We start from the raw sequence: 15,393 nt of genomic DNA on the forward strand, positions 1-15,393 counted from the left end.
CGTACATTGACGCTGTGGAAGGACAATTTGGCTGGCTGGAAGAAAACCTGCAGGGTTGAGATTGCCAACTCCTTCCTTCCTTCCTTCCTTCCTTCCTTCCTTCCTTCCTTCCTTCCTTCCTTCCTTTTTTTCTTTCTTTCCCGGGCGCCACTGCCCTTAACAACAGCCAGATGGCGGAGGGAATTTAGCAAGGAGAGCTGTTGTCATCTGCTAGCTTGGGCTTCTGTTAGAGGCATGGCAGCACTGCTGGCGAAATAGTTGGCAACCCTCTCCGGAATAGGAGGTGATGCGCTAGTGAGGGACAGGCGCAGGTTGGAAGATTGGGGTAAGAAAGGGAAAGAAGGGTGGAGCTGAGGCAGCCGAATGAAAGGTACAAATGACTAGGAGAAAAGCAACCTATAATAATAATAATAACAATAATAATAATAATAATAATAATAATAATAATAATAATAATAATTTATACCCCGTCCATCTGACTGAGTTTCCCCAGCCACTCTGGGCGGCTCCCAATTGAGTGCTAAAAACAACACAGCACTAAATATTAAAAACTTCCCTAAACAGGGCTGCCTTCAGATGTCTTTTAAAAATAAGATAGCTGCTTATTTCCTTGCCATCTGATGGGAGGGTGTTCCATAGGGCAGGTGCCACCACCGAGAAGGCCCTCTGCCTGGTACCCTGTAACCTCACTTCTCTCAATGAGGGAACCGCCAGAAGAGGAGAAACTTTTTTAAATTTTTAAATGTTTGCTGTTTTTTGAAATCTCCCCAGTGCCCCAGTTCAAAAGTCGCCCCACACACCCGGGGCCATGTTCTGCTGTCCTGTGTGTGTCTCTCTGGAGAGACTTGGCTTCCCTTACAAAGGGCCCGCCCACTTTTCCCTCTGGACCCGCCCACCATGGCTCTGTGGCCCCCGGAAGGCTACCCTGAAAGGGATGTGGCCCGAAATCTTCCCCACCCACCAACATCCTTTCCGGCTTCCTGCTTTCTCTATCTGCGCTAGAGCTTTCGATTGGACTCCCAGAGATTTTAGCCTTCTATTTGCTTCTCCAAGTCTCAAAGTATCCCTCTAGGGCATTATGTATTTATGGCCCTTGTACTTCCAGGTCTTCCTCACCTGCCCAGGTGTCTCAGCCTTGACTTTTGGCTCGCAGTTCAAGAACAACATGAAGCATCAGTTTCTCTCTGCTGCAGAGACGTCTTAAGCAGAGAACGAACCACATCCTGAAAAGGCAAAGGGCAAAGGCTGCTGCCCTGTCTGCTTTTACTCGGGAGTAAGGAAGGGGAAGAATTCTGTCCCAAAGGAAAACAGAAAACTGCCACCATTTGGATGGATAGCATTCAAAACTCCGGCAAATTGTGCTTTTTGAAAAGGTATCCCACAGACTAAAAAGTATATGTTATTTCTCATACGAATATTGCGTGTGGCTCATTTAAATCTTATTGTCAATAATTGAGCTCACAGGGGAAATACTTTTATTTTCATCCAACTTTTATTATTTGTAAAGGGGATCTTTGTATGAGCTGATACTTCTACTATCTCCTTGGAGCTGGGCTAGATCTTTGTGTTTTTGTACTCCCCTCAAAATGGTTTAAATCTGCTACAATCTGCATGCTCCTACAAGAAGCTTTCGCTACCATGATTTTCTTTGGAGCCTTCAAACGTTCTGTAAATAATTACATTGTTTTCTTCCAGTAGCACCTTAAAGACCAACTAAGTTAGTTCTTGGTATGAGCTTTCGTGTGCATGCACACTTCTTCAGATACACTGAAACAGAAGTTGCCAGATCCTTCTATATAGTGAGAAGGTGGGGAGGGGTATTACTCAGAAGGGTGGTGGGAATGGGTGATTGGCAGATAGCTGAGATGAGCCTGTTGACGACTCTTAACGACTGCAATAGGTCTTACAGGAAAAGGCAAGGGGTGAGAAGGTGAAAAATGGCTTAGTCATGTATAATGAGATAAGAATCCAATGTCTCTGTTCAGACCAGGTCTCTCCATGGTTTTAAGTTTGGTAATGAGTTGCAATGCTGCTGGAAGGAATTTTTTTATTTTGACTATGGCAGACCAACACGGCTACCTATCTGTAATTTTTTTCTGCGTTGTTTTTGACGTATCCCTGCCACTGGAATGCATTGAAATGACATAATTAATTATGTTAGCTCAGCCATAGCAGATAGGGAGAAAACAGCACAGGCTATGGCAGAGGAAAGTTGTAAATAAAAATATAAGAGCATTGCTCGATCCGGCCAAAGCCTGTTCTCACAGTGGCCAGCAGATGCCTGTGAGAAACCCACAAGCAGGATTCGAACACAAGACCGACCCTCACCTCCTGTGGTTTCCAGAAACTGGTCTTCAGAAGCATTTTTGCCTCTGATTGTGGAAGTAGAGCAGAGCCAAGATGGCTGGGAGCCATCCATAGCCCGTTCCTCCTCCATGAATTTGCCCAATCCTCTTTAAAAAAGCCAACAAAGTCAGAAGCCATCCAAAACCAGTGGAGTTTAATATAAATGGTAATGGGAACCACTGTGGTTCAGTGGCTAGACTACTGGGAGAGAGCAGGGTTCGAATCCCCGCACAACCATGATGCTCACTGGACGAGCTTGGGCCAGGTACTGCCTCCCAGCCTAGCCTACATCACAGGGTTTTTGTGGGAATTACCGTATTTTTCGCTCCATCAGACGCACCTGACCATAAGACGCATCTAGTTTTTAGAGGAGGAAAACGAGAGGAAAAAAATATTCTGAACGAAACAGTGGATGTATGATTTTTGTGGTTCATGCTGTGGCCACAGACATGATATATGATTTGACAGTGAGTTTGGGGTAGCCCAGTGCAAAAATCCTGAGGATCCATGTGGATCCGTGCTTTGTAACCACGTTTTTGTGCCATTGCGGCTCCACACAACAGTGGGTGCGTGATTTTTTGCTGCAGGCTGTAGCCATGGACATGCAATGTGATCTGATGGTGAATTTGGGGTGACCCAATGCAAAAATCCTGAGGATCCATGGGCTTTTACCTCCCCCCTCCCAGGCAGTCTTGTCCCTTATCTCTCTTCTGATCCGACTGATCAGCTGTTTCCTTTCAACACTCCCTTCCCTCTTGTTTGCCTTAGTGTCTTTTCCTTAGCTGGCACAGTTTTTTGCTCCTCCTTTTCTTCTAATTTCTCTCCTTATTGCTTTAGTCTTCCTGTTTCCCCCCTTTGCAAGTTTGCTGTCTTTTCCTCCCCTCTTCCAGGCAGCCTCCCTTATCCCTAGCGTCCCTTATCTCTCTCCCCGATTGGCAAATGATCTGCGCCTTTTTTCAACACCCACTTCCCTCTTTCAAAAAAAAAAAAAAAGCATGATTTGCTTTTCTCCCCTGGGTAATTCAGCTCCAGGGACCACCATTCGCTCCATAAGACGCACAGACATTTCCCCTTACTTTTTAGGAAGAAAAAGGTGCATCTTTTGGAGTGAAAAATACGGTAAATGAGGATGTGGGATGTCAGAGCTGCCCGAGGTCCCAGCTCACAAAGGACCAACGCCAGTTCATTGTTATATACAAAAGTCTTTATTGAAGTTCAGTTTCGCTTTCACAGCCGCAGTGTACAGCTCTACGTCTGAAACTCTAGACCGCCGAAGCTCCGTCTGAATCTCCTCCCCCCAGACACCAGTTTAAGACTCTAGCCTTGCTCCACCTCTTCCTTTGCTCTTTCCTCCTCTGGGTCCGCCTGTCCGCTGGGGTCTCCCCCTTCCTAGACTCTTCTGACGCTGAGTCCCCTGAGTCTTCCCCCTGCCTCCGGCGGGCTTTAGGACCTGGTTCCCAATCCGGGCTTTCTGCTGTCCCGCGCGCCTGTACGTTTGAACTTGGCGCGCGCGCCCAGCCGGCAACCTTCCTCCTGACCGTTACACTGCTCCTGTCACTGCTTCCCCCTTCGGGGAGGCTAGCTGGACTTGACCTCCCCTCCGTTCCCCCACTCTCCGATAGAGGCGTGGTCAGCCCTGACTCATCTTCTCTCCCTGCTGGAGGAGACGCTGGCCCTGACACATGGGACTCTTCCCCCCCCCACTACGCTCTGGTGGGGAAGCTGGTCCTGATCTCCCGCTGCTGCTTTGGGAGTCCCCACTGGCCCCTTGTTTCTGGTGTGTCCCCCCTGGGACCCCCCTTGCCCTGACCATCGGCGCCTCCTTCTGGGAATCTTCTGATTCGCTGGAGAAGCTCAAGGAATCTCTCGGGTCACTGCCATACTCCCCTACGCTGCCCTCGGATTCTTCCCCTTCACTCTCCATTTCCTCTCTCCCCTGTGCCTCTGTTCCTGAGCCCCTGACATGGGAGAATTCAACTCTCCTTCCTTGGATGTTTTTAAGCAGAGGTTGGGTGGCCCTCTATCATGGATGCTGTAGCTGAGATTCCTCCATTGCAGGGGGTTGGACTAGATGTCCCTTGGGGTCCCTTCCAACTCTCCAGTTCTATGGTCCTCTGATTCTGTGGACGGCACCTTGTGCTTCTTAGAGAAAAGGTGGGGTATAAATGCAAAGTGATGGCTGTGCTCTGTCGAAATGTCCCCAAAGTGAGCAATGAATGCAGGGGACAGGCTTATATTCTGCAACCTTTCTCTGATGAAAACAGGGACGTCCCATTCCGCCACAATAATTTTCCTATTTATACCCCACACACATGACTGGGTTGCCCCAGCCACTCTGGGCAGCGTCCAACATGTATAAAAACACAATAAAACATGACACATTTTAGAAACCTTCCCTCTACAGGATTGCCTTCAGACGGCTCGGGGGGTTGGATAACTCCATCCCCTCTGATGAAAATAAGGATGTCCTAAGGAAAAGTGGGACATTCTGGGATCAAATCAGAAACCGGGACGTCTTCTCTAAATCAGGGATGTCCCTGGTAAAAAGGGACACTTGGAGGCTCTGGTTCAAACCGAGTCCCACTGAGACACGGGGTCAACAGAGTCGTTCTCACCCACCTGGATAATGGCTTTGGAGCCGGACACTTCCAGCACTTGGCCGCTTCGCTGCGTGCCGTTCGGGAGAGTGAAGTTGACAATCTCTGCATACTGGGCAAACTGCAAGGAGAGAGAAGCAAGGCAAAGGTTAGAGCAGGGCTCTGGTGGGATTGTAATGTAATCAAAAAAATTTGGGAAATGATATATAATGAATTGAAGAAAATGTTCCACTTAACATTTGTTAAAAGACCTGAAGCATTTTTGTTAGGGATTCTAGGGAAAGACCTGCCAAAAAAGCTGGAAAACATTTTCATGTATGCGACAACGGCCACAAGAGTCCTAATAGCACAAGGATGGAAGACTGAAGAAATTCCAACCAAAGAATCATGGCAAGAGAAACTGATGGATTATGCAGAATTGGCAAAATTGACACATAAGCTATGGGACAAGGATAACTGTGACTTCAAAGATGAATGGGAACCCTTTACAAAATATTTGAAGACGCAACAAAGTGAACTGGACTCCTTGGCAGGTTTTGAATAAACACTCACAAACTCTTTATTTACAATAATCAGTTAGATAATTTTTTTATACAATTTTGTAACATGCAGAGAATAGCTTTTACAGAGAAACCAAAGATTGGAACTGAGGGAAGTCAGGGGGTGGGGGTTTGTATGGGAGGGTGGGGGGAGGGAGGGAGGAAAATGGGGTGGGGGTAGGGAACCACCAAAGATGACATGTTTTGGGGAAATATTTTTTTTGAAAAAAAAGGTTAGAGCAGGGGTCAGCAAACTTACTGTGCCTCGGGCCGGTGTCTCCAGCGCCGATTGTGTTTCGTGACTACAACTCCCATCATCCCTAGCTGGCAGGACCAGTGGTCAGGGATGATGGGAGTTGTACTCCCGAAACATCTGGAGGGCCGAGTTTGCCTATGCCTGTCCTAGTGAAATGATGCTTCCATAGGAGGAGCCTGCAGGATCAAGCCAATGGCCCACCTAGTCTAGCCTCCTGTTCTCACAGTGGCCAGACAGATGCCTGTAGGAAACCTGCAAGCAGGATTCGAACGCAGCTCTCCCCTCCTGCAGTTTCTAGCTGCTGGGATTCAGAAGCATTGCTTCTTCCAGCCGTGGAAGCAGAGCAGAGCCATCCTGACTATTAGCCCATCGATAGTCCTCTCCTCTTCCATGAATTTGTCTGATTCTCTTTTAAAGCCATCCAAGTTACTGGTCATCACTGCCTCATGTGGGAGAAGGTTCCATAGGTTAACTATGCATAGACTGACTGCCGAGGCAGGATGAAGGAAACAAGGGCGAAGATGTGAAGCAGCGGCTCCTCTAGTGATTTTAAGGCACAAACAAGCTCTGGAGCTCTTTTCATAGACTTGGAAGGGACCACGAGGGTCATCTAGTCCAACCCCATGCAAGGCAGGGATCTTTTGCCAAACGTGAGACTTGAACCCATGACCCTGAGATTACGAGTCCCATGCTCCCCCAACTGAGCTGTCCCATGCTCCAGATTGATGTTTTAACGGAGACTGACTTCAATCACGTTGCGGATTTTGTTGTTGTTGTTGCAAGGCATTCGGAATGACAGGAGGGCTGCATGCTTTAAACAAACACGTTGCAATATTTTAAAGAAATGCACTGACGCCCTCAAGGAGTAGTCAGAGCACCTCACCCCATGGCGCTCACAAGCCAGCCATGAAGGTGGAAGCCATCCCGTTGGCCCAGGCTATCTGAAGGACCACATTCGCGTCCGTCCCCCCACCTGCCTGGGCTCTGAGCTCTTCAGGGGAGGCCTTGCTCTCAGTCCTGCCACCCTCACAGGCACACCTGGTGGGGACGCCGGACAGAGCCTTATTGGTGGTGGCTCCCAGACATTGGAATTCCTTCCCTAGAGAAGCCAGCCAGACTCTTCCTTTGCTGTCCTTCCTCCGGCAGGTGAGGACTATTTTATTCCAACAGGCCTTTGGGAACTGACAGTTCATTTGTTTTTAAAAAAGAAAAGGGCTTTTTAATAATGCTGTGCTGTCTTTTAACAGATCCATTTTTATATTGTTTTCATTCTGCATAGTTTAATTACTCTTTCACTATTATCTTTCATAATCTTTCGATATCATGCTGTTTTAATTTGCGTAAGGTGCCTTGAGTCCCTGTCACGAGAAAAGACAGGGTATAAATAAATAAACCTAGACAGCATCTTAAAAAGCAGAGACATCACCTTGCCAACAAAGGTCCGTATAGTTAAAGCTATGGTTTTCCCAGTAGTGATGTATGGAAGTGAGAGCTGGACCATCAAGAAGGCTGATTGCCGAAGAGTGGATGCTTTTGAATGATGGTGCTGGAGGAGACTCTTAAGAGTCCCATGGACTGCAAGAAGATCAAACCTCTCCAATCTGAAGGAAATCAGCCCTGAGTGCTCACTGGAAGGACAGATCGTGAAGCTGAGGCTCCAAGACTTTGGCCACCTCATGAGAAGAGAAGACTCCCTGGAAAAGACCCTGATGTTGGGAAAGATGGAGGGCACAAGGAGAAGGGGATGACAGAGGACGAGATGGTTGGACAGTGTCCTCGAAGCTACCAGCATGAGTTTGACCAAACTGCAGGAGGCAGTGGAAGACAGGAGGGCCTGGCATGCTCTGGTCCAGGGGGTCACGAAGAGGCGGACACGACTAAACAACTCAACAACAACAACAAAATAAATATAATATTGATGATAGTTATTGAGACTTTGCCCCTAAAACCAATTACTCAGTGGTATAGTGCACTGGGACTTGGAGGGTTTTTTTTGGCTTTAGCCACCCACAGACTGCGCCTTAACTCTTGGCATCTACTCACACCCTCAAGTTTAGCCTTGTCCTGCCCTCCTCCATCCTCCCAAATGTACCTCTTTTCTGCTGAGCCTGTACTTTGGACTTTAAGCCTTGCCAACCACCACAACGGAGGGGGAAAACCTCTGTGATCCGGCTCTTTAATTGATCTTATTAATCCCCCTTCCTGCACCTATCAGGATGAAAGGGCCGCATAGAAACGGTGTATTGTGCTGGGCACAGCCCCACAAAGCTTCAATTCATCACTGCTTGAATTTGGAATGTGGGTTTTTTAATTGGCCGTATCATAGCTCACTTGGAGACCTGTCAACTGGGCAGGGAGTGCCAGAAATTAGGTCCTTTCTACATTCCTACTGTTCCTCACTCGGGGACTAAACAGATTTGTTGGGAAGTAAGCCCCTTTGATTTTAATGGAACTTATTTCCAAGTAAGCCTGCTCACCTGCCACCCACTACGACCCTTTGCGGCTGCCAGTGGATAATAATAATAATAATAATAATAATAATAATAATAATAATAATAATAATAATAATAATTTATTTATACCCCGCCCATCTGGCTGAGCTTCCCCAGTCACTCTGGGCGGCTTCCACTCAAGTGTTAAAAACAATACAGCATTAAATATTAAAAACTTCCCTAAACAGGGCTGCCTTCAGATGTCTTTTAGAGAGAAGATAGCTGCTTATTTCCTTCACATCTGGTGGGAGGGCGTTCCACAGGGCGGGCGCCACTACCGGGAAGGCCCTCTGCCTGGTTCCCTGTAACCTCACTTCTTGCAATGAGGGAACCGCCAGAAGGCCCTCGGTGCTGGATCTCAGTGTCCGGGCTGAATGGATAGAAGTTATGATGGCTCAGTGGAACTTCCATAGCCAGGGGCAATCTATCTTTGGACCCCAGGCACTGAGGACAAAGGAAAGGAGCAATTCATGCCCGGCTTTGCAGAGGCAGCTGGCTTCCTGTGGAAGGGGAATGCTTGACCATTTGGAACCCTCTACTGGGCTCTTTTGGTCAAAGAGCTTTTTAGCCGATAATGTAACTACAGTTGACAATAATTGTTCTGCCTGGCTTTTGGCTTGGAATCAACTTGTTCCCCTTCCCCTCTTTCCTTTCTCCTTCTGTGATGGAACTCCTATTTGGGGATTTCCCTGGCTTTTTTTCTGGCCCACGTAGGACCAGTCTAGATAGTTGGCCTTGGTGAAGACTTGACGTTTTCATCCCCAAATTTTTTTGATTTGAGCTTCCATTGAAATGAGGCTGCATTTTAATGTTGTATTTTAATCTTGTTTTTAAGTTGCATTTTAATCAATTGTTTTTATACCTGGTGTTGGCCACCCTGAGCCCAGTCTTGGCTGGGGAGGGTGGGTATAAATAAAACAACTTCTTCTTCTTCTTCTTCTTCTTCTTCTTCTTCTTCTTCTTCTTCCTCCTCCTCATGACCACCTGGACATGAATGCCCCTTTCCTGGGCAAGGTGGTGGAGAGTGTGGCGGGCAGAGCAGTGGCAGGAGTTTCTGGAGGATAGGGGCCATCTGGATACATTTCGAAGTGGGTTCAGGCAGAGTTTGTATGTAACCCGAGGTACCACTGTAGTGATGTATGGAAGTGAGAGCTGGGCCATAAAGACGGCTGATCACCGAAGAATTGATGCTTTTGAATTCTGGTGCTGGAGGAGACTCTTGAGAGTCCCATGGACTGCAAGAAGATCAAACCTATCCATTCTGAAGGAAATTAGCCCTGAGTGCTCACTGGAAGGACAGATCGTGAAGCTGAGGCTCCAGTCCTTTGGCCACCTCATGAGAAGAGAAGACTCCCTGGAAAAGACCCTGATGTTGGGAAAGATGGAGGGCACAAGGAGAAGGGGATGACAGAGGACAAGATGGTGGGACAGTGTTCTCGAAGGTGCCAGCATGAGTTTGGCCAAACTGCGGGAGGCAGTGGAAGACAGGAGAGCCTGGTGTGCTCTGGTCCATGGCTTCACACGACTAAACAACAACAACAGTTAAGCCTGGGTTGGGGTGGGAGGGGAGCTATGTCTGAATTAGAAAACAAAAAGATTGAAATGCAAGCGAGGTAACAGGACAGACAAGAACCCAGATCTTCCAGTGGAAGAAATTTTGAGCAAAGTCCAGCATTGGATAGAGAAATCCCAAATTTGAATTAAAGTCAGAAAAATAAGCAACTGGGAAGACTTCTGTTATTTTTATCAGACTGCTGTGATTGCTATTCTTGTTAGATGTGATTTTTTGCAGTTGCATTTTTTGTACTTGTAAGCTTTTAGAATTGCTTTCAATGCTGTATTTTCGATTGCTCGGGTGAAGACTGGGTAATTAATAAAATAAAAACTAAAAACAATGCACTGCTTATTATGGAATGTATTTATATAACAGTTTGAATTCTCCTGTGTTTTATGGATGTCATGTGATTTTATGGATATTATGCTATTTATTAATGTATTTCTGGTCCACGCTTCATTCGAAGTAATCCCAGGGCGAGGCACAACAACTCAGCTTAAATATAGTTTAATGCACCTGCTTTAAGTTAAATTGAATACACCTGCTTGTATGGTATGTTTCTCTTATTATGTTACTATGTCGTAAACTGCCCTGTGGCATTTCGGTGAAGGGACGTGAATTAATTAATTAAGTAATTATAAAGAAACAAATCAGGACTCTGCATGTGCTCATTTACTTGTTTACACAGCTCATTGTTAAACTATGGAAATTGCTCCCATGAGAGATAAAGATGGGTTAATTATATCGATTTTGATTTCTCTCAGTTTCTTCCCCAGTTCTACGTTCAGTTCTTCACATAGCTCACTCGGTAGAGAAGAAGTCTCTTAATCTCAGGGTTGGGAGTTTGAGCCCCACCTTGGGCCAGGGGGTTGGACTAGATGGCCCTTAGTGTCCCTTCTGACTCTACCAATCTGTGATTTTTTGGTTTCCACATTCGTCCGTGAATTTTTGTTTCAACAAATCCTCGTGAAAATTCAGCAGCATTTCGGTGCAAATTTCTCGTAACGTACACGTCTTTGCATAAAATCACCCCAATATGCACATTTCTGCAGCGCCATTGACCCTAAAATAATGCACCCTCTGCATGTTATTTCTGGAAATACGTGTGTGTTGATATGCACACTTTACCATTGCAGAGACATTATGGTACATGTTGCTTAGCTGAAGAAATGCAGTGCAAAAAAACTGGAGAGGTGAGAATTTTGAAGGATGGCTCTGCTTCAATTCACACATTGCTTAAATAGCTTTAAACAGCAAGCTAATGAAAACATCCTGTACAAATAAATATACAATAACATTAAGCAGTCTATGGATAAATCATAATAAAGCTTAAGAATAAGATGACAAAAATAAAGGCAAAAATAGTGCATCTCCAATGGACTCCAGCAACCACCCCATATAATTAAAGGTTTCCATTTGCCTGCTGTTTATGACAAATTATTTATTTATTAGCCATTTAATGACATTTATGTGCCGTTTGATTGTAGAAAACCTCAAAGCGGTTTGCAAAGAAGAATTTAAAATTTCTTATGTCTTGTAGGTTGGCTGTGGGTGGCGCTGTGGGTAAAACCTCAGCGCCTAGGGCTTGCCGATCGCATGGTCGGCAGTTCGAATCCCCGCGGCGGGGTGAGCTCCCGTCGTTCGGTCCCAGCTCCTGCCCACCTAGCAGTTCGAAAGCATCCCTAAGTGCAAGTAGATAAATAGGTACCGCTTTATAGCGGGAAGGTAAACGGCGTTTCCGTGTGCTGCGCTGGCTCGCCAGATGCAGCTTGTCACGCTGGCCACGTGACCCGGAAGTGTCTCCAGACAGCGCTGGCCCCTGGCCTCTTAAGTGAGATGGGCGCACAACCCTAGAGTCGGACACGACTGGCCCGTACGGGCAGTACCTTTACCTTTACCTTTATGTCTTGTAACCGTTTGCGAATTATATGCAAGCTTTTCAAACTGCTTTGAACGTGGAAAAGCAGCATACAAATTGATGGTGATGATAATATGCAACATCCCCCCCCATTTTTAACCTCCCCCCAAATAATTAAGCTTTATCAAATAGTCAGTTGGCCCAATAAAATGCAACTTTTCCTTCTCTTGATGAGGCATGGCTCTCTTTGGTCACTAGAGGTCAGTCTTTCAAACCAATGTGGTTTTTTTTGCCTTCTTAAAATACAGGTAAAGCCCAGATTGTTTCCAACAGACCTGGCTGAGATCATTACAGAAACCAGGCTTCCTTTTTTGCTGGGGAGGGGGGACAAGGGGGCTAGATTCCCACTTTATCCCAGTGGAAAATTCTTCTGCTCCCAGAGCTTAGCACCGATGGGGGTGGGGTGTTCTCTGCAACATGCCATGGATGCATTTGTGGGGGGGTTTCATACTGCACCCTCCGAACACAATTCCGCTTTGTTTGTTGTGTTGCGAGGCTTTCCTGGTGTTATGCCATTATTGCCCTCTGGAGGGGAAACCTGTGATCCATAGCTGGACAAAAATTAAATCAGAACACTTGCGGTTTAAAAGGATGCAGGATTTCAGTAGTAACCTAGGGGCCACGCAGGGCCGGATTTAGGTTTGGTGAGGATGGGGCCCTTTCTATGTCCAGCTGTCCTTTGTCAACAACAAATTGTCACTGGTTTTTGTTCTTGAATATATGCTATATGGAATGTGGGTGGTGCTGTGGGTTAAACCACAGAGCCTTGGGATTGCCGATCAGAAGGTCGGCGGTTCGAATCCCTGCGACGGGGTGAGCTCCCATTGCTTGGTCCCTGCTCCTGCCAACCTAGCAGTTCAAAAGCACGTCAAAGTGCAAGTAGATAAATAGGTACAACTCCGAGGGAGCCGCCGTTTGTCCACAGACAGCTTTCCGGGTCATGTGGCCAGCATGACTAAACTGCTTCTGGTGCAATGGGATACCGTGACGGAAACCAGAGTGCACGGAAATGCCATTTACCTTCCCTTCAGAGCAGTACCTATTTATCTACTTGCACTGGCGTGCTTTCGAACTGCTAGGTTGGCAGGAGCTGGGACCAAGCAACGGGAGCTCACCCAGTAGCAGGGATTTGAACCACCGACCTTCCGATCAGCAAACCCAAGAGGCTCAGTGTTTTAGACCACAGTGCCACCTGCATCCCTAACATATCCATATATTTATCTCAAATGGCATTTGAAAGGCAACGGTCTCGTACCTTAACATTGTCCAGGACAACCAGCGGTCCATTCACGCCACTCACGGTCCAGTAGGCTGTGGAGAGAAAGTGGAGGAAGAGAGAATTATGGGGACGTCCGGAGAGGAAGGCAAACATGCACAGATTGGTGTGGGGGGTGAATAAAAAAAGTAGCTGTGTCAGGCAGCGGAGGAGCAAGCCAGTTGGGCACCTGGGGCGGCGCAACTGCTCTGAGCCAGCTGTGGGTGGGGCCAGTGTGGGAATGTTCAGGAATGCAGGAGAGGATATATTGTCTGATTATAGCCTTTCCAACTTGTGTTAACAAGTTCACAATTTAGCAGAGTAACATTCCCCCTTTTAAACTCACAGCGGATGCGTTTGCTCAGGCTCGCTAAAGCCTCTATAATAACTGTTCTGGTATTTCCCCCTTATTCCCTCATAAAAGATAAGACACAACACAGTTTGCCATAAATGTATAGAAGGTTTACTCACACATCATTCTGTTCACAATCGGATCCCAGAAGGCAGACTTAGCTTAGAAAAGTAACATATACCTGGAAACTATCTCATAAGAAGTCAGTCCCTTTGTCCTCTCTTGGCTGGAAGCCAAGAGGGCATCTTTGGCTAAGCAGATGTTGCTTCTTCGATGCATGTAGTCACAGAGAGAGAGATGGCTGCCCTGCCCTGTGCTTTTGTCATTACCTGCACAGGTAACGACTTTTACGAAAAGAAATGGAAGCTTTTCTTTTAGGTATAATCCTTGGAGAAGTACTCAGCGAGCAGAAAAAAATTCTTCAAGTCTGCTACCACGGCTGCTCAAAGGATTTACGCCCAAAGATGGAGGGAGGGAACAGTTCTGACAAAGGAAGATTGGCAACTAAAATCCATGGAGTATGAATAAATGGCGAGACTCACCGGAAGAATAAGAAATCAAGCAGAGAGGCTTTTAAAAATTGAATGGGGGAAATGTATTGATTATTTGAAGATAAATTGTAAACAAATTCAAACATTAGCGGGACCGATATAAACATCTGCAGTAAGAGATACTTAAGGGGAAGATAAGGGGAAATTGGCTAATAGATTTGAATTGGATACGCAGGAATAAAAGGATAGGAAATGAATAACTACAGAAAGGAGGGGAGGGAAGATGAGGGGAAGGTAAATTAGATATGTAAAGGTTTTGCTTTTATTTAACATATTTGTAAAAGGTGAAAATGAACAATTAAAATTAAAAAAGCAATTTATATCTATAGATAAAAACAAAAATTGGTTTGCTTATGCAAAGTTTGTGTTTCTGTGGAATGAGGGAAAGTGCAGACTGCGGTTTCTGTAAGATATATGAAATATAGAAATATAGATACACACACACACACACACACACACACACACACACACATTTTTTAATTAATTTTTCTATTTTACAATTTAAAATACTCATTTTTACATCCTTAAAATATCAATGACTTCCCTTCTTCTCTTTCCATGGGTCATTTTGCATATCACAAACCTCTGCATATTTTACAAAAACCAAACCATTCATTGTTCCATTACCGCATGCATCAAAACTTATTGACGCTGTTGAAGTGATCTGAATGCTGCCAGCGTTTTCAAGTGTACTCAATTTCCCCCCATATATTCAATAAACGTTTTCCGTTCTTCTCTAAACACATGTTCTTCTTGTTCTCTTGTTCTAGTCTGCAAGCTGAACATATGTGCAGCTGTATGATACATGATTTATTCACACACACACACATCCTGAGGGGTTCACAGCACTGACACCCCAAGAGGGTTTTGCTTCTCCCGCCGCCATGGCCTTGGATGTGAGCAGAAATCAGGCATGTCTCTCCCTCACAGCCTCCAGCCTGCTTCTTCCTCCAGCCTCAAGATCAGGGGTTCCCAACCAGTGGCCCATGGAGGCCATTTAATCGGCCCCCAAGTTGCCCCAAACAGAGCTGCCCGCTTGGCGAGTCTCCGCATGCTGCACTAAACCGGCGCAGCATGGGGACTCTCTTCCGTGGCTCCGGAAATCACTTCTGCACATGCCCAGATGCCAGAAATCGCACCTGCGCATGCCCAGACGCTGGAAATTGCTTTTGCGCATGCCCAGACGCCGGAAATCGCACCTGCGCATGCCCAGACACTGGATATCACTTCTGCACATGCCCAGAGGCTGGATATCACTTCTGCACATGCCCAGAGGCCGGAAATCGCACCTGTGCATGGCCAGACGCTGGAAATTGCTTCTGCACATGCCCAGACACTGGAAATCGCTTCTGTGCATGCGTGATTTTCGGAGTCTGGGCATGCGCAGAAGCTATTTCTGGTGCCGCGCTGTGCTGGTCTGGCCCATGTTGGATCTCCGCAGGCAGTGGCGTAGCGTGGGGGGTGCAGGGGGGGCCGGCCGCACCGGGCGCAACATCTGGGGGTTGGGTTAGGGGGTGCAAATCCACGGGTTA

General features: G+C 46.5%; 1 protein-coding gene across 1 annotated transcript in view; it reads right to left on the minus strand.

Moving 5' to 3' along the window:
- ATP6V1B1 (ATPase H+ transporting V1 subunit B1) overlaps positions 1-15,393 on the minus strand; it is a 78,707-nt gene that overhangs the window by 43,711 nt on the left and 19,603 nt on the right. The window contains exons 2-3 of the mRNA XM_083458831.1: positions 12,959-13,014; positions 4,966-5,064 (exon numbers count right to left, since the gene is read on the minus strand). Coding sequence (XP_083314957.1) covers positions 4,966-5,064; positions 12,959-13,014 — 155 coding nt within the window. The remainder of the gene's footprint in view (positions 1-4,965; positions 5,065-12,958; positions 13,015-15,393) is intronic.

The sequence above is a fragment of the Podarcis liolepis genome (assembly GCF_965112155.1).
Source record: "Podarcis liolepis genome assembly, chromosome: 9".
Taxonomy (NCBI): Eukaryota; Metazoa; Chordata; class Lepidosauria; order Squamata; family Lacertidae; genus Podarcis; species Podarcis liolepis.